The following is a 22,170-nucleotide window of genomic DNA, read 5'->3' as shown; positions in this document are numbered from 1 at the left end:
TAGCTTCTCTGAAACAGCCTTCTTTTCCTTGAGTGCTCCTTTAGTATCTTGATCGTCTAGTGGCCCTACTGATTTTTTGGCAGGCTTCCTGCTCCTGCTGTACTTAAAAAGTTGTTTGCTTTTAGTTTTTGTGTCTTTTGCTAATTGCTCTTCAAAATCTTTTCTGGCCTGCCTCATTATACTTTTATGCTTCACTTGCCTGAGTTTATGCTCCTTTCTATTTTCCTCGTTAGGATTTCACTTTTGATTTTTAAAGGATGCCTTTTTGCCTCTGACTGCCTCTTTTACTCTGTTGTTTAGCCATGGTAGCATTTTTTAATTCTGCTTACTGTTTTTTATTTGGAGTATACATCTAATTTTAGTCTCTATTATGGTGTTTTTAAATAATTTCCATGCAACTTGCAGGTATTTCACTCTTGTCACTGTTCCTTTTAATTTCCATTTAACTAGCTTCCTCATTTTTGTGTAGTTCCCCTTTTTAAAATTCATTGCTGCTGTGGTGGGTTTCTTTGGTATTTCCCTCCCTACATCGATATTAAATGTAATTACATTAGGATCACTATTATTGAGTGGTTCAGCTATATTCACCTCTTAAAGTCCTTTAAGTCTTGGGTGTGATCTGAGCATTTGCAAACAGTAGCTATAATATTTCTGTTTGTTTGAATGCAAGAAAAAGAACATCAGCAAGAGGACATGGAATAGAAAGCGAGATCTCTGGTGAACCAGAAAGTTGCCCACAGTGTTCTAAGCACTGTACAAAACACCAAAAATGAAGACAGTTCCTGCCTTAATGAGCTTAGTCTAAAATAGAAACATGCAGAAGAGAGGACTCATTGCAAAATCAGAAATCTAGGTAGTTTTAATTTTCTTTTCTTTAATAGTAGTATGAACTGATTTGTGTGCATCAGGGAAGTAATTTTTAGGGGGGATTTGAATGACAGGAGATTGGTGGCTTTGGAAACTAGGGTGGGAAGATCATTCCACTCAAAGGTTGATATGGAAAAAGGCAGAAAATGTTGGTTGGGGGCGGGTGGAACGAAACTCACAGGCCTCCAGGCTGACAAAAGTAGCACCCTGGAAGAATTGATGAGAATTTTGTTGGCATCTCTGACTGATGGAGCGCTGCTGCCATTTGCGATGTGGATTTCCAACTGTAAGTCTTATGCCAGTGTGCTGCTGGAGGTACAGAAAGCGTTGTCTATAAGAGCCCTTTTTTCCATGTGTTTTGTAAGACTACTGTGTATGTTTTGGATACAAATCTTGCTACAATTATTCACGCATTCGTCACTACATTCTGTAATGTACTCTGCATGGTATGACACCTGAGCTCCATTCAGAAGCAGCAGCTAGCACAGAACGTGACAAACTGCTCACTAAGGGGAGCTTCATTTCAAGGGAGTATAAAGTTGCTTAGGTATATTTATAATTGCATTATTGCACTGTTGGGATTAGTAGAGGTGTTCAAGCTGGAGCTCCTTCAATATAAATGGGAGGAGGTTACTGAGGGTGTTCTCTTTGAGGACGCTTCAGCAGTGGGTCCTCAAAGGGAACCTTCTCTTGTTGAATCATTGACAAGGACATATGCTCCAAATAATTATGGCAACAAAAGCCATAGTGCAGTGGAATTTGAAAAACCCAGTTCTGCCAGCCCAACCAGAATGGTTAAGGATAAACTTTTTTGTGTCGAGGATAAATAGGACAACTATGTAGCTTTGAGCCTTGCTCTTTGAATTAGTTGAAAGGGAAAATTCTGGTTTGGTTTGGGCCAAAATATCTAATCACTGTCTCTTATGTGTAGGCCAGACAATGCTGTCCTCAAAACATCTCTACCACGTGGTATTATAGTAAACATACAGTGCACTGCTTTCATCTTCAAAGCACTGTACAAACTCTTGTTAGTAAGAGCAAAGATGAATTCTACATCGTACATGGTTTATGGTTAAAGGAAAACTCTCATGTAATACCTAAGGAATTGTTTCCCTATGGGCCTGATCCAAAACCCATTGATGTCAATGGGCTTTGGCTCAGGCCCTATGCATAAGTACACAGGAGTGATCACCAAACATGATGTACATCGTAAATATATCTTTTGGTAATACTCATACATGGACTGTTCACCTTCACAATTTGATGGTGAAAGCAGGAGCAAAATAATCAGTTTTTCCATCAAGATGGTGGCCAGTTGCTCCAACAAACCCTGACTTTCACTGATAAAACAACAGTTGATCCTGACAGAAGCCAAGCTTCTATCCTAATACTTACATTTAGTATCAGTTTTTGATTGTTAATCATGAGGTGCCGCTGGCCTATCTTGCAGGAATGAACAGAACCCTCAAAGCTGGCTTCGCTTCTTCTTGGATCAATCCCAGAGGGTGTCATGGGCAGCTACGTCTCTTCCGTAGTTCACTCATTGGTTCCAGCAGACCCAACCTTATCACCTCTTTCATTCCACATATACTCCAGACTGGCAATCTTAGGTACAACTTTGTGATGGCTATTGGCTAATGTTGACTTTTTAATGGCAACCACTTTACATTAGAGCACTCAGCAAGATTGTGAGAAGCTATGAGTTGCAATGCCTTCCTTCTGTTGGGGATACTGCACTCTTTATCTCTCACCAAACACAGACACTGCTGTTTTCAACCTGTCCCAATGTTTGAGAGAAACTGGAATCTGCATGAACTGTTCCTGGCTAAAGCTCAACCCTAGTAAGGCAGAGGTCATGCTGGTAAGAAGAGGAAGCATTTTGAGGTATTGGCAAGAGTTACAATCTCATTCTATAATCAGAATTTCTTTTGTTAAGCTGTTGCACTGTCTTCAGGCCCTGTTACTCTCATTGCTTCTTATGAATACCCACATAGCAGCAGTGATCAAAAATACTTTCTTCAATTTTTACCTAGCTATGACAAGATATGAGGCTGTTTGTGATGACTAATACATTAATTTCTGGGTTATGTCTCTGCCACATGAGCTATATATCTTGCATCACTGCAGTGCTGGAGTACCTGAAAGCCACATGAAATCTACAAGTGTCTTGACACTCCGCATCAGGGGTGCTTTGTAGGTAAGGTATACCAAGGAGAGAGCATTACACAGTGCTCTACACCCTGAGCTCCCGATCTGATTCCAGATGTGTTTCATGGCCATAAATTATTGCAGTTTAAGCACCAACATTGTGCAAGGTGCTGTACTCTTTAAAGCTCTTAGCTTGGCCCCTGCCTGTCATTTCAGAAGTTCTCTCTTCCTCCACTTTCCACCATCGTAGATGTGATTTAGGGGTGAGGTAGAAATACTGTGATTGATAGTTGTCAGGGTGACATGGAGGCACAAGTTGGGTGTTTTTAACGGGATACCCTGTGGAATCCTCCCTTATCACTTTCTGCTTCTAAGGCACAATGGAAGATTGATTTTTCTAAGCAGGCTTTCTTTCACTGATGGAGTAGCAAAACATCCCAGCAACATTACTCTTGGAAGACTACGGCCAAGACCTGATACCATTTGAGTTGGTGGATTATAATAGGGAGGAATGTTAATTTTCTTTTCAGACCAAAGTATCCTTAATAATGTATATGGCACCTAGATAAAATGGTGACAGATGTATTAGAAATGCAGATTAGTTATATAAAGAAGGGTTAGAAATTTAAAAAAAAAATCTTTTAAAAATGTTTTCATTTACAATATTCTGATTTCTAGTGCTTATTCTTGGAAGATCAGATGCTTTCATTCTTACTTTACATCATCAATATGGTACTCATTAGTACATCATTAAAACAGCAACTCTGGTCATGAAATAGAGATCTTAAATTCAGTAAAGATATAAACATAGTAAACAAATGGCTAAACGCCCAAGGCATTATAACTAATCCCTGGAGTTTTCCTTTAAGTTTGCCGTTGTATTTTGAAGAAAGTTCACCTTTCACTTTTAGAACATAAGTTGTTGAATTTTTGCAATCACAATTACAAATGTAAAGTGTGTTGCATTTAAAAATTCCTTGTGTTATAATACATTGAGTGAGGAGTTGAGGATATGGGGCAGTAGTCTGAGCATTGCTCTGAGAACAGTGGACACCAGAAAAGCTGTGTAATAGTCTGTTGTCTTCATGTGTTCAGAGAAGCACCAACTTACTATGAAATATTAACAACTTCAGTGATATGCTGTATTATGCTTTATTTTGATAACAGTTGAATAGTTTTTAAAAGAATAAAAAACATTTGGTATAAAAATCAGATATCAGACAGGCGTGGTGTGTTTTGAGAGAGGTTTTTATGCCAAAAGAGTACACATAGCTAATTCTCCATCCATCCCTCCCTAATTACTCTCCATAAAATGACACTCTACTGTCAGGTACTTCAGAGGCAGACACAGGCTGGGGAATCCCCCTTCAGAAGGTGTTTTTGCTGTAAAGTTAATACAGCAGAATATCCTGCAGACTCCTTGTGGGGTTGGTGGACTTCTCCTTGGCCAATCACCCAGGCACGAAACCTGGAGAGCACTCCGTGTGATCGCAGGGAGTCTGGCACAGTGAGGTGGAGGTAGCCGAATACCCCTTTCTATATGGGCAGGAGGAGATCAGTTGTTATATATTGATGTCCTTGTAGCCCTCATTAGTTCAGATCTTTGATGCACGGAACCCTTTCCTAGTGTAATTCCAGTTATTGATTCTATACTAAGAATGAATTGTCTCCAATTTATTTTCCTGTTTTTCAAATACTGAAAATGCAAAAGCATATTAATTATACAGTCTTTCATAAGAGGGGGAAGAAGAAAACAGGAAGAGCCCACGAGATACCAAAGATGATGTCTTAAAATATTTTAAGTTGAATGAGATACCAGATGCCAGTAAAGATCCATGTTTGTTAACTTTGACACTGTTTGTACAGACATAAAATAAAAGAGATTTTTATTTGGGGACTAATAATGAATGCACCTTAAGTGACCAAGAGAGAATTACGAGAAGCACAAATGAGGACACGTGTGTAGAAGGAGACAAATTCATATACAAGTACAAGATAATTTGAAAGTCTTTATGAGAGGAATATTTTTAGATATAGTTTAAGACAAAAATTGTTAACCAAAGGAAAAAATGACAAATAGTTATCTTAAAATGATTTAGTCTAAAAATTAAACAGATAAATGAAGTTTATAAACAACCGCTGTCATAGCTGACCAAAGTAATTTTAGTTTTATATGGGGACATTTGAATTTAAACCATTTCAGTAAATGTCAAAGTGGCAGACTGTTGATGGCAAGGCATGGGTGTGCAAGGGTGCGAATGAGCGGCTGCCAAAAGCCTTATCCACACTGCATCCTAGACAGAGCTGGTTGAAAATTTTTAATTAAAAAAACTTTTGTCCAAATTATAAAATTGAAAAATGTTTTTGACCAAACTGAAAACTTTAGGTGAAAAAAATTATTTTGTTGAAATTTTCTATATTTTTGATTAAAACCCAGAAATTGAAAACAAAAAATGGTCCATATAGAAAAAAAATGAAAAAATTTCCCATGAAAAATTGGCCCTTTTCAACCAGCTCTAATCCCACCACAGAGGCTGTACGTTCACTCACCAAGTGAAGGCACTAATCTAGGCTAGTACTGCTGCCACCAACCCTAGCCATTCATAGTGGAGTGAGGGACAGGGGTTTGGGCCCAACCTCTCACCTCAGCTAGGGGTGCAGGCTCAGTAAAGAGGGAGTGCACAGTACCCCATCTCAAGTTGTGGTAGAGCTATCACCACCAGCATGCACTTCTCTGGACCTCCCAGGAGGAATTCAGGGTCAGGCAGAATTCCTCCCAGGGCTCCTGTTCCAGGACAACCCTTCCAGGAAACCCCCACAATGAGAGCTGTGGTTTAAAGTCAGTCTGTCCCATAGATTTCAAGAGGTGTTGCCCCTTTTCTTCTGTAGGGCTTTCATCAGATCAGACATGAGATCTGGCTGTCCACTTCCACCTCCAGCTGGAGGCAGCCCCGTTGACTTTGGTTCTTCTGTCCATTCAGTGTTCACGTGTCTTTTTGGAGGAAGTGGCACAGCTTTCTTTGTCACAGGTAGTGGCTTACTGGAGACAGAGGCCGGTGGAGGTGAAGGTGGAGGGGGTGGTAGCAGGTCTTCACTGCTGCTGCTACATGTGGGTGGTGGAGGGGGCACAAAATCTGGAGGATCTTCACAGAATTCAGGTGGCGGTGGTGGCAAATCCTCTGTCATTTCAGGTGGTGGTGGTGCTGGAAAAGTGAGTGGATCTGATGTGAAAACTCCACTTCCGCGTTTGGGTTGGACAGGTAGAAGAGGTGTAGAGCTCACAGCTGAAGATCGCCTTTGAGGCGGTGGTGGCTTTATTGAGGCCCGTTTATTCTGGTATGTCTGCGGCTGGCTGGTTGGCTGCACTGAACAGCAGGCATTGACATCATTTGGTTTCTTATCCTTTAATAAATAAAACAACAGAGTTGTGGTGATTGGTATTATAGTAAGCCCATTTATGAACTAATGTTGCAAAGTGACATCATTTGAATTGGTATGGAAAGGCATAAGCTGATTTCACTATTTCTCACTGTCACAGAATCAACTCCTTGTTGCAACAGAACACAGAACTCAAATGATCTAACCAGGACTCCCCATCCTAGAAATCATAGTGGGCAGGTAGTGGCTGACCTTCAAATGAAGCCTTATACTATGGATGAACACACAAGCCCAGTACACGTTCTTAGTCCCAGCTGTACAGAGATGGTGGGCAGAAATAAACACAAATGAAATATATTAATTGGAAGATAGATTGTAGTCAGCTCTGTGCTCTGTTGTAGAGCAATGAGCTACCATGGCGTGAAGTTCAAAACTTGAGTTTGGGCCTCCGGTCCCAGGCTGGTAGAAACTGTGAGCGCAGCACATTCGGTGCTTTTAGTAGGAGTGCCTAACAACCCCTGTGGTCAGTTAAAGACTGTTTTTTTAAAACAGGGATAGTGATACTGACCTCCTTCATAAAGCACCTTGAGATCAGCTGATTTAAAGTGCTGTCTTAAGAGTTTAGTATTTGTAATGGGCTGTGTACCCCATCCTGGCTCTGAAAGAGTTAACTGAAACAGGAGGAGTCAGCCATCCACCTCCCCAAATGGCAAAACCAACACACTACCCCTTAATGCTCTAGTGCTTTGAAGGGACAGAGAGTGGGTGAGGTGAAATTTAGCTATAGTGCCCCAACAGAAACCTCTGGTTTGTACCTTTGTCATCTCAGTGTGTTTCTGGGCCTCCAAGCTGGCAGGAGGTATGTTCTGGAGAATCTGTCCATTTGCTTGAACAGTGCCTGTTATGTCTCAAAAAGAGGAAGGAAAACACAGGTGTATTGAATGTGCAGAATTAACCAGAACTCAAGCAATGAAGAATAAGAATTAACAAAAAAATCTGTTCGTTTTCCAGCAGGGTACTAAGAGCTAGAATTCTCAAGACAGTAATTGAACTCTCATGGATTTTACTTCATCAAAAAGGACCATGCAGAGTTAAAACGTTGCCTTTTGCTTGTTTTCCACTTTTTTATTCAGTTCTGACTGACTTGCTGTGAAAAACAAACAAGTGAAACCATTTCATCAAATCAATGACCATACAAATTTTACCCTTAAGTGCAACTGGCAATCCTAAAGGAAACAGTATTGCAAAGATTATCAGAGTGGAATTATCAGTGTCTCAAAAGGTGATGGAAGCATGAGAGTCTCTGGATTTCACTGGTGGAAAGGGGCCGAGTTAGGATGGCACAGAACTAGGGAAGAAGGTCTTTGGGCTTCAGGTTAAGCCAGGGCATGTGGGTAGAGTTAAGGATGGTATTTTCTGACCTTTCATTGGTTGAATTCTTAATTACAGTGTAAAATTTTGCTAACGCTTTTAGTAGTGTTTCGTTTGAGAATTTAACTGTACAACAATACATTTTTTCCTGGATTTTTTTAAAATGGAGCCTGCTTACGTTTAGAGACAAAAGTATAATCATTCTATATGGATAAGGCTGTCAGATTTCAGGTCTTAGGATATTATGGATGGGGTCATCCCTTTTCATTAGTTGTCATTAGCTGTCAATTAATCACAGTTAACTCACTCAATTAACTAAAAAAAAATTAATCACAATTAAAAAAAATAATCACACTTATACCCATACAATACCAATTGACATTTATTAAATATTTTTTTATGTTTTTCTACATTTTCAATATTGATTTCAATTACAACACAGATTTCAGAGTAGCAGCCATGTTAGTCTGTATCCGCAAAAAGAAAAGGAGTACTTGTGGCACCTTAGAGACTAACCAATTTATTTGAGCATAAGCTTTCGTGAGCCACAGCTCACTTCACTGGATGCATGCAGTGGAAAATACATGCATCTGATGAAGTGAGCTGTAGCTCACGAAAGCTTATGCTCAGATAAATTTGTTAGTCTCTGAGGTGCCACATGTCCTCCTTTTCTAATTACAACACAGAATGCAAAGTGCACAGTGCTCACTTTATATTATTTTTTTTATTACAAATATTTGCACTGTAAAAATGATAAAAGAAATTGTATTTTTCAGTTCACCTCATACAAGTACTGAAGTGCAATCTCTTTATCGTGAAAGTGTAATTTACAAATGCAGATTTTTTTTTGGTTACATAACTGCAGTCAAAAACAAAACAGTGTAAAACTTTAGTGCCTACAAGTCCACTCAGCCCTACTTCTTATTCTGCCAATTGCTAAGACAAACAAGTTTGTTTACGTTGACAGGAGATAATGCTGCCTGCTTCTTATTTACGGTGTCACCTGAAAGTGAGAACAGGCACTCACACAGCACTTTTGTAGCAGGCGTTGCAAGGTATTTACATGCCAGATATGCTAAACATTCGTATGCCCCTTCCATGCTTCGGCCACCATTCCAGAGGACATGCTTCCATGCTGATGAGGCTCGTTAAAAAAATAATGCATCAATTAAATTTGTGACTGCACTCCTTGGGGGGAGAATTGTATGTCTCCTGCTCTGTTTTACCCGCATTCTGCATATATTTCATGTTATAGCAGTCTCAGATAATGACCTAGCACATGTTCGTTTTAAGAACACTTTCATAGTAGATTTGACAAAATGCAAAGAAGGTACCAATGTGAGATTTCTAAAAATAGCTACAACACTCGAAACAAGGTTTAAGAATCTGAAGTGCCATCCAAAATCTGAGAGGGACGAGGTGTGGAGAATGCTTTTAGAAAAGCAACACTTTGATGTGGAAACTACCGAACCCAAATGATCAAAAAAGAAAATCAATCTTCTGCTTGTGGCATCTGACTCAGATGATGAAAATGAACATGTGTCAGTCCGCACTGCTTTGGATTGTTATCAAGCAGAACCCATCATCACCATGGAAGTATGTCCTCTGGAATGGTCACTGAAGCATGAAGGGACATATGAATCTTTAGTGCATCTGGCATGTAAATATCTTCCAACACCAGCTACAACAGTGTCATGCGAACGCCTGTTCTCACTTTCAGGTGACATTGTAAACAAAAACCAGGCAGCATTATTTCCTTCTAATTGTAACCAACCTTGATTGTCTGAGTAAACTGGCTGACCAAGAAGTAGGACTGAGTGGACCTGTAGGCTCGAAAGTTTTACATTTTTATTTTTGAATGCACGGTTTTTTGTACATAATTCTACATTAGTAAGTTCCATTTTCGTAATAAAGAAATTGCACTACAGTTCTTGTATGAGGTGAACTGAAAAATAAATTTTTTTTTGTTTTTTACAGTGCAAATATTTGTAATTAAAAATAAATATAAAGTGAGCACTGTTGACTTTGTATTCTGTGTTGTAATTGAAATTAATATTTTTGAAAATGTAGTAAATATCCACAAATATTTAAAATAATTGGTATTCTATTGTTGTTTAACACCATGATTAATCATAATACATTTTTTTAATTGCCTGACAGCCCTACTTTTCATTATTAACTTAGTTCACAGCTCTGAATCTTTGTATTTTCTCTAGGAGGGAGTTATGGGAGGCTTGTGAAACCGAATACACTGCAGAGTAGTAAATGTTTGCTAGCTGACTAAATTAAAACCCTGGAAGAGTTTTGCATGCTATCAGTGTTGTGTAAGGGACTGTGTAGAAATGTCAGTGTTGCTAAACTGAATGATGACAAAACAGAGCTTGTGGTTACTAGAAAAAACAAACTTTATAGTCTAGGATGGATTAAACGAACTCTCCAGTTTAGTCTGGGGCCTTTGGAAACTGCAACACGTGAAAGAAGTAAACATACCTCCTTGATATCTGATGCATAAATTTCTGAACCTCAATAAATAGTCTAGTTTTCTTAGTGTAATTTACTATGCTGAGACCCAATGAAGATGGAAGAAAGGCCTTTCAGAGTTATAGCATCTTTATGGATTACATTTTCAGTTGAAGAAATAAGATATGATCTACAATTTCCATATCCTGTGCTTACATCACGAGAAACATCAGTCCCTGCTATTGCTACAGCAGATTCTCTAACAATGTAAGGCACAGAAAACTGGCTGGAAAATAAGGATGTGATTCTCAGAGGTGCTCCCATTGAAGTTAAGTGTAGTTGTGGATTCGCAGGCTCTAAATCTTCTAGAAAGTCTACATGATACTCTATAACAGTGACAGGTTTCAGAGTAGCAGCCATGTTAGTCTGTATCCGCAAAAAGAAAAGGAGGACTTGTGGCACCTTAGAAACTGACACATTTATTTGAGCATAAGCTTTCGTGAGCTACTGCTCACCTCATCGGATGCATTCAGGGGTCCGGGGCCGCAAGCAGGTTTCAGGGGGTCCGCCAAGCAGGGCCAGTATTAGTCTAGCTGGGACCCAGAGCAGAAAGCTGAAGTCCTGCTATGTGGGGCTGAAGCCCAGGACTTGAGCCCTGCCACCTGGGGCTGAAGCCTGAGCAACTTAGCGTCACAGGGACCCCTGTGGTGTGAGGCCCCAGGCAATTGCCCTGCTTGCTACCCCTTTGTGCTGGCCCTGGCTTTTATATGCAGAAAAACAGTCTATGTGGCACAGGTGGGCTGTGGACTTTTTATAGTATGTTGGTGGGGGGCCTCAGAAAGAAAAAGGTTGAGAACCCCTGCCCTATGACAGTTATTTCTGCATCGGAAAGCACTGAACTGTGATTTCTTTGCTAACTGAAACCATGTAACTAGCTGGCCATAATTTATCAAACAGCCAATGTAAGACCTAGTCCACCAGAGCAGTTAAATGTGTGTCACTTTAACCACAGGACCAGTCAGTGAGACTACTTGTGCTCAAGTGCTTCTTGGATCAGGGTTTTAATGAGCACTGAATATCCTGTAATACATGTCTGAACACAGATGTTTTTCGTCCTGGCATGTGCAAATAAAATTGCTGCATTTGTCCATTTAGTAAATAGGTCAGGGGTGGGCAAACTTTTCGGCCCGAGGGCCACATCGGAGTTGCGAAACGGTATGGAGGACCGGGTAGGGAAAGCTGTGCCCCCCCAAACAGTCTGCCCCCCGACTGCCCCCTCAGAACCCTAGACCCATCCAACCCCTCCTGCTCCTTGTCTCCTAACTGCCCCCCTGACTGCCCCAACCCCTATCCACCCGCTCCCTGTCCCCTGACTGCCCCAACCCCTCTCAACACCCCCACCTCCTGACAGGCCCCCCAGGACCCCTGACCCATCCAACCCCCCCCCTTGTCCCCTGATCACCTCCTCCTGGGACTCCGTCCCTAACTGCCCCCCCAGAACCCCCACCTCCCTATCCAAACCCCCCTGCTCCCTGTCCCTGCCCAGGACCCTGACCCCCAGGGACCCCACCCCCTATCCAACTCCCCCACTCCCTATCTCCTGACCACCCTGCCCCAAACCTCCACCCCATCCAACCACCCCCTGTCCCCTGACTGCCCCACGGGACCTCCTGCCCCCTTATCCAGCGCCCCCACCCCCTTACCATGCCGGCGGCAGGACAGGCTTATTGGAAAGCCTGGGAGGTGGGCGGGCGCAAGCGGCGTAGCTACAGGGGAGGAGGGGCCGGGGACTAGCCTCCCCGGCCGGGAGCTCAGGGGCTGGGCAGGACGGTCCCGGGGGCTGTAGTTTGCCCACCTCTGAAATAGGTGCTATGAATATGATGTGCAAAGTTCCAAGTATTAACAGTAAATGACTTGATTAGAAGATTTACAGATCACACAGCTTTAACAAACAGAGAAGCAAGACCAAACTCTGCTGTGTCATTGACTTCACTACGGCTACACATGATGCAAGTCAGGGTAGAACTTGGCCTGGGGTCTCTGCTTTTTATGTATTCATTGAAATAAATCTACTTAATTCCATGTGCCATGCTGATTATGGGCACTATATTCAATGTTTGTTAAAAATTCAACAAGGAACTTCCATAAGCTGCAATCAATCATGTGGACCACTAGGTACAAGTCAGTGGGTGCAAGCACCCTGCAGAGAGATTGGTGGACCAGCTGGGATCCATAATCCAGCTGCTTAGCTGGGGGGACACATTTTCCCTACTTGGTGTGTGTAGTCTTTCCGTGAATGGCACTGAAGAACAATTCACAAACAGTGAGAGCTTTTGGGTCAGTCTGGTCAAAAATGTTCTAATCTCCAGTTCTGCTGACCCTAGAAGGGGAGAGGGTGGATAGATGTAGGGCGCTGTATCCTGGCCCTCTCCGCACAGTGGACCTGTCTGGCAAAATGATATAATCAGGAAGTCAGGGAATAGCTAAATGGAAACCCGCTGCCAATGCCTCCTGGCATTAATGGCTCTGTCTCTATTTTCCAAATGGCACAAGACTTAAGGGCACCATTTGGCACTTGATCCCCAACCTGCTATACACAAGGACAGCCAGCTAAAGCATGTTCCATTACATCAGTGAAAATCCAGAGTAATTCCATGCTGCCTTCTCTCTAATTTTGTTTTATAGTCTTTCCAATGTTCAAACAAAATTATTAACAGTTTTTTAAATTGGCAAATTTTTGTCCAAAATAGAATACAAAATGTCCTGTATAGCAACAGGCCCCTTGCACAGGGAACAGCAGCAGCCTTGGTCTTTTGAACACCCTGATGTGTTGGCAAAACTATACACTGTGCGTTCAACCATATGAAGATTAATGTAGCAAGACAGAGATGAAAACAACATATTGCATGAGATTACTTTGGCACAAAGGACCCTTAAAAAACCACAGACTCTGCACTTTGGGTGTTTGCAGATACCTCAAACGTTGGCCACAACGTTCCGATCACCGTACATGCTACAAATGAGATATGAGAACAGGAAGCGCCACCTGCCATCTGAGCAATGCTTCAGCGGTTATCGAGGCTGATGAAACAAAACTCCCTCTCGTGTTAGTGCAGGCTTGTAGAGAGAGCGCTGCTATTAATTCCAGCCAATATTGTGAATGGCAGTTTGAAAAAATATTCCGCCCCATTTTAGAATGTCAGCCAGCAGCTGCTCATTGTTAGACATTCCATATGATAAAAAGGAAGGGGGGACAGGGGGAGACTAAGTTCTGGCCACATCTAATTAGCTGTATTTTATGTTGGGCTAGTGCAGTGGTCCCCAACCTCTCTGTTGCAATAGCATATTCATGTTCCCAGAAGAGAGTGTGACGGGCACCGGACGACCAGCCGCCGAAATGGTGGCATTTCAGCGGCGACGTTCCTTGGCGTTGCCGCTTCTGGGCGGCATTTCGGCAGCTGGTTGTCCAGCGGCCGCGCTCCTCGGCGGCGGGTTGTCCGGCGGAAGTGCTCCCTTGTCCGTAGGCGGGCGCACATAAATGCCCAGGCAGGCGCCATGGCACCCGCGGGCACCGCGTTGGGGACCACTGGCCTCGGGTGATAGATGCTCGCAGAGTGTATGTATAGTCCCAATAACCTACCTGCACTAGAATGTTAATAACCCTCAATCGATAAGTCTACAGTGATATCAGTTAATAACATCTTTCAACAGGTATATGACCATTTAATATGAGCCATTCTTTCAGATTAATAGGCAGTGGAAGTGTTCGCTTGGTTTACTGCTTCTATTCTATATTTGAACATGTTATAATGTATGAAATTAATCAGTATCACCACTATAGGTCATTTGTATTTTGATTGTGTTCCACTGTGTGTTTGTCTGTGTATATAATTTGCACACACACATCCATATAAATATAAAAAAACCCTCCCATGATTTAAAATCCCTGAGTACCCCTGGCTCCCACTGAAATAATAATTTAAAATTATCAAAGCTTCTCCCCCTCACACACATTCAGGTTCCATGTATAGTCTAGAACTGTGGTTTTCAAACTTCTTTTTTGGCGACCCAGTTGAAGAAAATTGTTGATGCCTGTGACCCAATTGAGCTGGGGATGAGCGGTTTGGGGTGTGGGAGGGGCTCAGGGCTGGAGCAGGGGGTTGGGGTGCAGGGGTGATGGCTCCAGGTTGGGGCCAGGAATGAGGGGTTCCGGGTGTGGGAGGGGGCTCTGAGCTAGGGCAGGAGGTTGGGGTGCAGGAGGGGGTCAGAGCTCTGGGCTGGGGGTGCAGGCTCTGGAGTGGGGCCAGGGATGAGGGGTTTGGGGTGCAGGAAGGGGCTCTGGGCTGGGGTAGGAGATTGGGGTGCGAAAGGGGGTCAGGGCTCTGAGCTGGGGGTGCAGGCTCGAATGGGGCCAGGGATGAGGGATTTGGAGTACAGGAATGGGCTCCAGGTTGGGGGGGGCTCAAGGCTGGGGCAGGGGATTGGGGCACGGGGTTGGGGTGCGGGCTTACTTCGGGTGGCTCCCAGGCAGTGGCGCAGCAGTGGTGCTAAGGCCAGGCACCACGGGTCCTGCCTGTCCTGGCACCACGGACCACGCTGTGCCCCAGAAGCGGCCAGCAGCAGGTGTGGCTCCTAGGCGGAGGCGCGCAAGTGGCTCCGTGCGGCTCTCGCCTGCAGGCACCGCTTCCCCCCCCAGCTCCCATTGGCTGGTTCCTGGCCAATGGGAGTGCTCGGGGCAGGGGCAGCACGTGGAGCCCTGCAGCCCCCCTGCCTAGTAGCCGGACCTGATGCTGGCCACTTCCAGGGCACAGCACGGTGTCAGAACAGGTAAGAACTAGCCTGCCTTAGCCAGGCAGCACCGCTGATGGGACTTTTAACGGCCCAGTCAGCAGTGCTGACCAGAGTCGCCGTGACCCAGTGCCTTACATTCTGTAACCCAGTAATGGCTCACAACCTGTAGTTTCAAAACCACTGGTCTAGAAGACAGCTATCCTTCTGCTGTGAGAGACATGCAGTGTGTTGTGTGATCACTTATTATGACCTATGCCTAGATTCTTGTCAATGGTCAAAACCATAGACGTGCATATGCTCAAGTAAGCCCTGCTCCTGTTCTGGGATCTCCTAGCATGGATTCCTGCACTTGCGTGGAAACCTACTGAAGTCAGTCACTCCCCATCACAACATCAAATCTGAGTCAATCCGCCACCCCTCCAGAAGCCGTCCCATGCCTCTCAAATGGAGCCGCTGGCAGGGAGTTCCCCTTGACTTTGGAACTCAGTCCCTTTGCTGGTCGCCAGGAACCTGAACTTTTCCAGGCATGCTGCTCCCCCCCAGGCATTTGGGGCGAGGGCAGGTAAGGCCTGGGGAAGGTATCTAGAGAATTCTGGAGTGGGATGATTTTATTTATTTATTTAGCGTTGTGATGGGGGAATGTGGAAGGTGACAATACTGGTGGGGTGGGGATAGTTTGTTTAATTTGATTTTAACTAGTTTTAAAGGCATTGGGTATTGTAATTATTTAAAGGGGGCCCAGAACACTTTTCGTAACAAATAAAATATATTTCAAATGTGTGAAGTAAAAATAGTTGTGCAGGTTACTATTATTGTCATACCCTGTTATGCCTCTTCAGCAAACTTCTTCAGGGTACACCCTCCACCTTTGGGGGGCTCACCTATGTCAATGAGATCCCCAGGAGTCAGAGGTGTGGCTTGTTTTTTGGGTTTTTTTTGCTTTGGTTTGGGTATTTTGGGGAAAGTTAAAAGCACAAAGATGGGTGTGGGGAGTGGGAAGCCCAGGAGAAAGGGTGGTTGGGTGCTGCCACTAAGGGGTGGCAGGTCCATGTGTGTGTGAATTGCAGAGTGAGACCCAGCCTCCCCCCCACTCACCCTGCAGCAGTAGCTCCTGGCCCATAGGGACAGCTAGCCTCAATTTTCCACACTTGAGGCATTGCGACCTGGCCCCTGGTACACAGGGGCCCTGCCTCTCTGACTGCAGGGCAGCCAGGCCTAATCTGAGTGGCACTGTGACCTCGTCCTTGGTGCATGGGATCACAATACCCAGCATGGAAAGCCGAGCCCAGCCAGCTCCCTGGGACAGGAGCTACTTCAACTGGAACATATTCTGGCTTTCTTGCATTTTCTCTCCACACCCCCAACTCCCCCACACACACTTTTAATGTCTTATGACCCTTTGTACCCTCACAATCCCCTGAGCCCGCCACAGTTTGGGAAATGCTGCTCTACAGTGATAAATGGGCAACAGAAAGCAACAGATATACTAACAGATGTAAAGTTAGAAATTGCCCCCACGCTCCCCCTTTGTGACTGTGCTGTAGTGAAGATGAGTTTGCTAAAGACTCTGGGGCCTCTTGTCCCACGCTGTGATGGAAATAGTGTTCTCTTCCTTATCTCATTCTGATTTTTAGATAGAGTGGCTCACTGCTGTCCTGATCACTTCTTGGAGTGAAAACAGCATCATCCTCAGGAAAGCCCACTGGAGCAAACGTTCCAAGAGTGACAATGTAGAGATGATGAACATGTCTTTCTCTGAATGAGAGACTACAGGATCTTGGCCATTTAGTCAAGATGAGGCATAGTGAAGGGGAATCTATATATGGAAGCCACCAAAAAAGCATTCTATTCAATGTGCCAGGAATGCATGTTAACTCTATTCTGCTCTTGGTGACTTATGTTTGAAGATGTGAATTTATTTCCTGTAGCAGTATCTCATGGCTATGGATTACAATTGTGGGCCAGAACAAAAAGTCTTATTACTAAGCTCATGGGACAGAAAATCCCCAGCACTCTTGCCTAAGGTTTAACCATGTCAAACAGTGTAGATACCTGTCAAGGATGATCCTGCAGTGACAGCTGGTTTCACAGTCGCCAGGTTTGCCCATCCAGAGGCCAAGCTGGCCCTTTGTACTGCACGTTTGTAGTTATCATACAGTGTCTTGCCATACTGGGGAAATAAAGCGCACCTTTAATCCTGGAGCAGAGTCAACGCAACTGTCTGCATGTCCAAACACACATTTGCTGTGAGCTGCATTTTTTTGAACCCTTTCCCAAATTTTGTTAGAAAGCAGCTATTTCTACAAATAGTGAGCCTGAATCTGTACTGGGACATGCCAGGGAGAATCCCTGCACCTGCGTAGAGTCTACTGATCCCTGCACCCTATTGATTTCAATGGGATTTTGCCCTAGGATCCACTCAATGCAAGATAAGTGCTTAGAATAATACTATAGCACCGTATGCTATAGTCAAAGCACTTTGTAAAGGGGCACCGGGGAAGCCTGGGGGATGTCTATTTGGTGTCATCCCACAGCAAGAAACAGTGGCAATTACAGAAGCTAGGATCAAGCTACTTACTGTTCACTGACTGGATGCACTGAGCCTTGATGACAACCAGTTAGCTGAGGGAGTTGGGACAGGGGGGAGAGAAGAAAATTGTCTTCGTTCTCACCTTGGCAATTCTGATTCCTGTTACCCACTGCTGTAGAGTCCATTGGTCATCACAGCATAAATACTTGATATATTGTGATTCCTTTTGAATCTGGGGATGCTGGAATGAATAATTCTTGCAGTTAGAAACCTACATATATCAGGCAAAATGTAAAAAAGTCAAAGCCCCATATGGTGATTGCAATGGGAACACTGCCTTTCTAGAGCACGTTAACATGAAGATGACAATTATCAGTGTGTAAAAAATGAAATAAAAAACTGCAGCACGTAGGGATTAACATTTGTAGCATTTGCTTATAATAAATGTAACAGGTTGTAAGAGATGTCTGCAATGTAAATACCTGAGTTTTAGAAAGCTAAAATGTGACCTACAGGTCAATAAAGTCTAGAAATGTCATGGTTCAGTGCCTAGCGCTCAATATGTAAACAGAGGAAGTCTGTTGCAATCTGTAACACATCCAGCCTGAAAATACAACATGATTATCATTTCTAAAGAGCACATTCAATTTGGATAAGCACAGATCTTCAGCTGAAACAGATTTTTGTCTTTAGACTCATTGTCTTCCTGTGAGTTAGCTCTACGCTATTACTCCAAGTTTTTGTTCTATGCCCCTTTATCTGTTGTACCTCTCACCAACATGGGTGCCAAATTTCATCCTATTGTAGCTATAGATTTATACATAATGCAACACTACCAAAAGTAATCACTTTTTCCAGGGCACTTAAATCCTTTGATTCTTTGAACTGGTTTTGGAACTCTTACTGCTACTGCTCAACACTGATATATCCCTACAGTTCAGAGTCTGCTTCAAATTTCAGTCAGACTGCTTGCCTGAAAATTGCACCTATTGATTTTAGACTTTGAAGGAACTAGCCTTCAATGCTACAGTAGAGTAGGATGTAAACCTGGGCAGCTCTGAAACTCTAAACTCAGGAGATTTCTGCTACTATCTATTGGTGAACAAGGAGACGAGACAGGATGAGCAGACCTTATGTTATCCATCCGCCCTCCCAGTGTGAACTTTAATTAATTTTAACCAAAACAACCAAAGTGCTGGATGTAGGGGGAAATTAAATGTTACCCTACCTAGTGTGTGACAAAAGGGCATAAAACTGTACTTAATATGCCCTGATAGGCATTGCCATAACCCCAAACTATTGCACAGCTGGACAGTACAGCTAGTCACACAGGGTTCTTACCTTGTGAGAAGTAAATCTCTTGTGCCCGGGACTGTGCTCCAGGGTCCTTTGTCACTAGGGTGACCAGATGTCCCGATTTTATAGGGACAGTCCCGATTTTTGGGTCTTTTTCTTATATAGGCTCCTATTACCCCCTTCCCCCTGTCCCGATTTTTCACACTTGCTGTCTGGTCACCCTATTTGTCACTGAACCTCTTCCATAGTGCAATGATAGAACTGAATTCACTCTCGTAAGGACCTATGTCTGGCACCTACATAGCACCTCTAGAGCAGCAGTCACTATTGCTAGGTTTGGAGTCCAAGGACCTGCATCCTGATAAGATATGATGCAGAGGTAGTACTAAGGCAGTACTTCCTTTTTGAGGCCAGAGATGAGTCTGCCTGACTGTATTCCCACACTCCAGGACTAATCACTGACCAAAAAAACGCCAAAACCCATGGGTGGGTGGGGTATATGGGGTGCACTAGTGAGAAAGTGAGGTGTTAAAGGGACATATGTCCATCGGGTGTTCACATCAGCAGGTGGGGAAACTGAGGCAAAGGATTACTGCCAAAAAGACTGTGGGTGAGTGTTTTACCTACTACTCATATAAACGTATGAATAACTTATGTTGTTGTGTTTCCCCAAATTAATGCCGTATTCCTTTCCCCCAATAACATTTTCTTTGTTTTATACACAAAGTTGGTGCATGCCAGTTAAGGGTGCACAGAGGCAATATTTAGTTTTCCCGGTTTTCTGGGTAGGGGTTCAAGCTTGTGGTAGTATTGGTTAATTCTAGGAAGAACCCCTAGATATTTGAACCTGGCCATTTTTGCTGCTGACAACTGCTGACAAAAGGGTTACAAAGACATTATCACTGGCTTATTTCACTGGTTTTATCCAAGTGCACTGTTGGTTGTTTATCCTGGGGAACTCCAACTCAGAACATCCAAGGTCCAATTCAGTTTCCTGGTGTGAAGAACATCTCCAGACCAGAGCCCCTCTCATATGGAGGGGCTAGAATGGGCATATGGATAATTTCAACTCCTGATGCTTGTTTCACAAGATGCCAGGGAATTTTTGGTCTGACTTGTAATATTCTGTTCAGTCCAGCAGATGGCATCAAATACTTTTCAAAGGTTTTATAGCACTGGCGGATGAGGATGCTACCAAATGTCCCGGCACACTGCACATACGATGAGAGAGAGGGTCCTCTCTTCCCACCAAAATGAACAGCAGTTCGACGATCCTGTGAGTCTCCCTCAGTTTTTCAAATACCACATTTAATATCACTTGTGAGAACTTCCTGAAAGGAAATTTGTACTTAACCCAAATAACTTGGACAAACGCTAAGAGAAGCTTTCTCACTGGAATCAACAATGCTGAAAAGGAAGTAGCATGACTGCCAGCTAAGCATTGCCGTAGTTTAGGGGGGATGAAGAGCCATACTGTTCAAGAGAACTGAGAGAGACTCAACCTCAAGAATGCCTCACAGCGTTACCCAGCACACACACCTCCAGGCTCAGTGCACGCTGTGTTTCGGAAAGCTCACTGCAATGATCAGATGGCAAAGCAAAAACATCTTTCTTCTCTGAAGAGGTTTATTTCCCTTTTCCTTGGAAACTTCCAGCAATCAAGTGAATTATAAAGGACAACAATTCAAAAAGCAGCTCCTCAGAAGCCATAGGTCCAGTGAAAAGTGATAACATTCAAGCAAACTCCAAAGAAGCAAAAAGGGAATTCAGGCTTTATGTTAAAAGCCACAGAAACCCACTCTGCTAATATAGGGCCTGAAAAATAATCTATAACAGATCTTATTACATCCCATAGATCTCACAGTGCTTAATAACGGTGGGGAGGGAGTATTAGCACCATTTTACAGATGGGGAAACTGAAGCACATATTGGCTAAGGGCCTAATTTTCAGAAGTGTTGAAATTTCACATGAAATCAGAGAGAGCTGCAGGTTCTCCCTTTGAAAATTAGGCCTTTCAGGGCCTTGCCAAAGATCAGCCAGAAAACCGGTAAAAGGGTCAGGAATAGAACCCAGGCCCTGACCCTCAGTTCTCCACTCCAACCCTTTGGCTTCTTTCCAAGTGTCATGTAACACACTGTGTCCCTCCCAAGCATTATTTGAATAGATAATAAGGAAACACTTGAATATAAAGATCTTATTTTTCAAGAAGCCTAGCAAAACCAAAAACTGTTGTGTGCAGATGAATTTAAAGTATAAAGTAAACCTTATGCCTAAAGAAAACAAGATAGAACACACTGAAAGCCTACAGTGAAACAGGAACTGAAAGATGTGGGTTCTATGGCTTGTGCCTAATGCCTAAACAAGAGTGAGTGTGTGTGTGTGTGTGAGAGAGAGAGAGAGAGAGAATCTCTCAATAACATGTTATCTTTCTTCATCTTCTTCCAACCATGAAAATGAAAAGTAAGCTATAGATCTATTCAGGTATCTCATTGACTTCCTTGCCCAAAACTCTGTAAAGCTAGTTACCCAAAGTTTCTGGGAGGTGATACTGTCTACAAAACTGAGCCCTGATCCACAAACTGATGGCTTTGGAGTTAGGCCAGAAATGCCAGAAGTGGCTATTGATTTTGGGTACCTTTGTGTTTTTTAGGTGCCCATTTTGACATCCCTTGAGGAGTGGTTTTCAGAAATGCTGAGTATCTGCTACAACTGGAATCAATGGAAGAGGTGGGTGCTCAACACTTTGGAAAATCAACCCCGAAGTATCAAGTTGGACACCCAGAAAACTGAGATAAAAGTTTGGCTAATTGCTTCTAAATTCAGTTACATCCTGACTCCACATATTCCCTGCAACCAGAATACCAGCCTGGAGGCTTGCCTGATTTACCTAAAATGTGCAGAGAATGTGCTTACCTAAAACAAACGACTGCATCGCCATAAGGTACTTCTGCTTCTGACCTACACTTCCCAAGTGACTGAAGCAATCGTTTTGGTGTAGCTATTTTTTTAAAAAATCAATAGTTCCTGTTAACTAAAGAGAATACCTTTGCAGAGAAAAGAAAAAGCATTTATTATATCCCTTCCCTCCCTCTATATTGTTTAGGCACCAATCCTGCAAAAACTTACACACTTACTTAGATTGTGAGCTCTTCAGTGCAGGGCCCTGTTTCCCTACATCTCTGAAACAGCTTATTAATAAATAAATAATCTTTTTACATTTGCTTCCTTCAGGTTACTGGCGGAGGCCTGATTTTAATTTAAATACTCACCTGAAATGTTGATTCTAAAGGATTAAGTTGTTTCAGGTGAAAAGACAAAAATGCTCTCT

At 43.2% G+C, this 22,170-nt stretch overlaps 2 protein-coding genes across 5 annotated transcripts in view; one reads left to right on the top strand and one right to left on the bottom strand.

The window, feature by feature from the left end:
- LOC140907712 (protein adenylyltransferase SelO-like) overlaps positions 1-22,010 on the top strand; it is a 76,626-nt gene extending 54,616 nt beyond the window's left edge. Inside the window, exon 18 of the mRNA XM_073334292.1 lies at positions 21,493-22,010. Within this exon, the coding sequence (XP_073190393.1) occupies positions 21,493-21,515 (23 nt within the window). The 3' untranslated portion in view covers positions 21,516-22,010. The remainder of the gene's footprint in view (positions 1-21,492) is intronic.
- APBB1IP (amyloid beta precursor protein binding family B member 1 interacting protein) overlaps positions 4,128-22,170 on the bottom strand; it is a 103,849-nt gene continuing 85,806 nt past the window's right edge. For all 4 annotated transcript variants that reach the window (XM_073334280.1, XM_073334282.1, XM_073334281.1 and 1 more), the window contains 4 exons: positions 17,688-17,786; positions 17,068-17,185; positions 7,209-7,300; positions 4,128-6,417 (listed from right to left, as the gene is read on the bottom strand). In XM_073334280.1, the coding sequence (XP_073190381.1) occupies positions 5,875-6,417; positions 7,209-7,300; positions 17,068-17,185; positions 17,688-17,786 (852 nt within the window). In that variant the 3' untranslated portion in view covers positions 4,128-5,874. The remainder of the gene's footprint in view (positions 6,418-7,208; positions 7,301-17,067; positions 17,186-17,687; positions 17,787-22,170) is intronic.

Source organism: Lepidochelys kempii, chromosome 2 (assembly GCF_965140265.1).
Source record: "Lepidochelys kempii isolate rLepKem1 chromosome 2, rLepKem1.hap2, whole genome shotgun sequence".
In the NCBI taxonomy this organism is placed as follows: Eukaryota; Metazoa; Chordata; order Testudines; family Cheloniidae; genus Lepidochelys; species Lepidochelys kempii.
The sequence above is the reverse complement of the archived record's forward strand: the minus strand, read 5'-3'. Positions and strand labels throughout refer to the sequence as shown.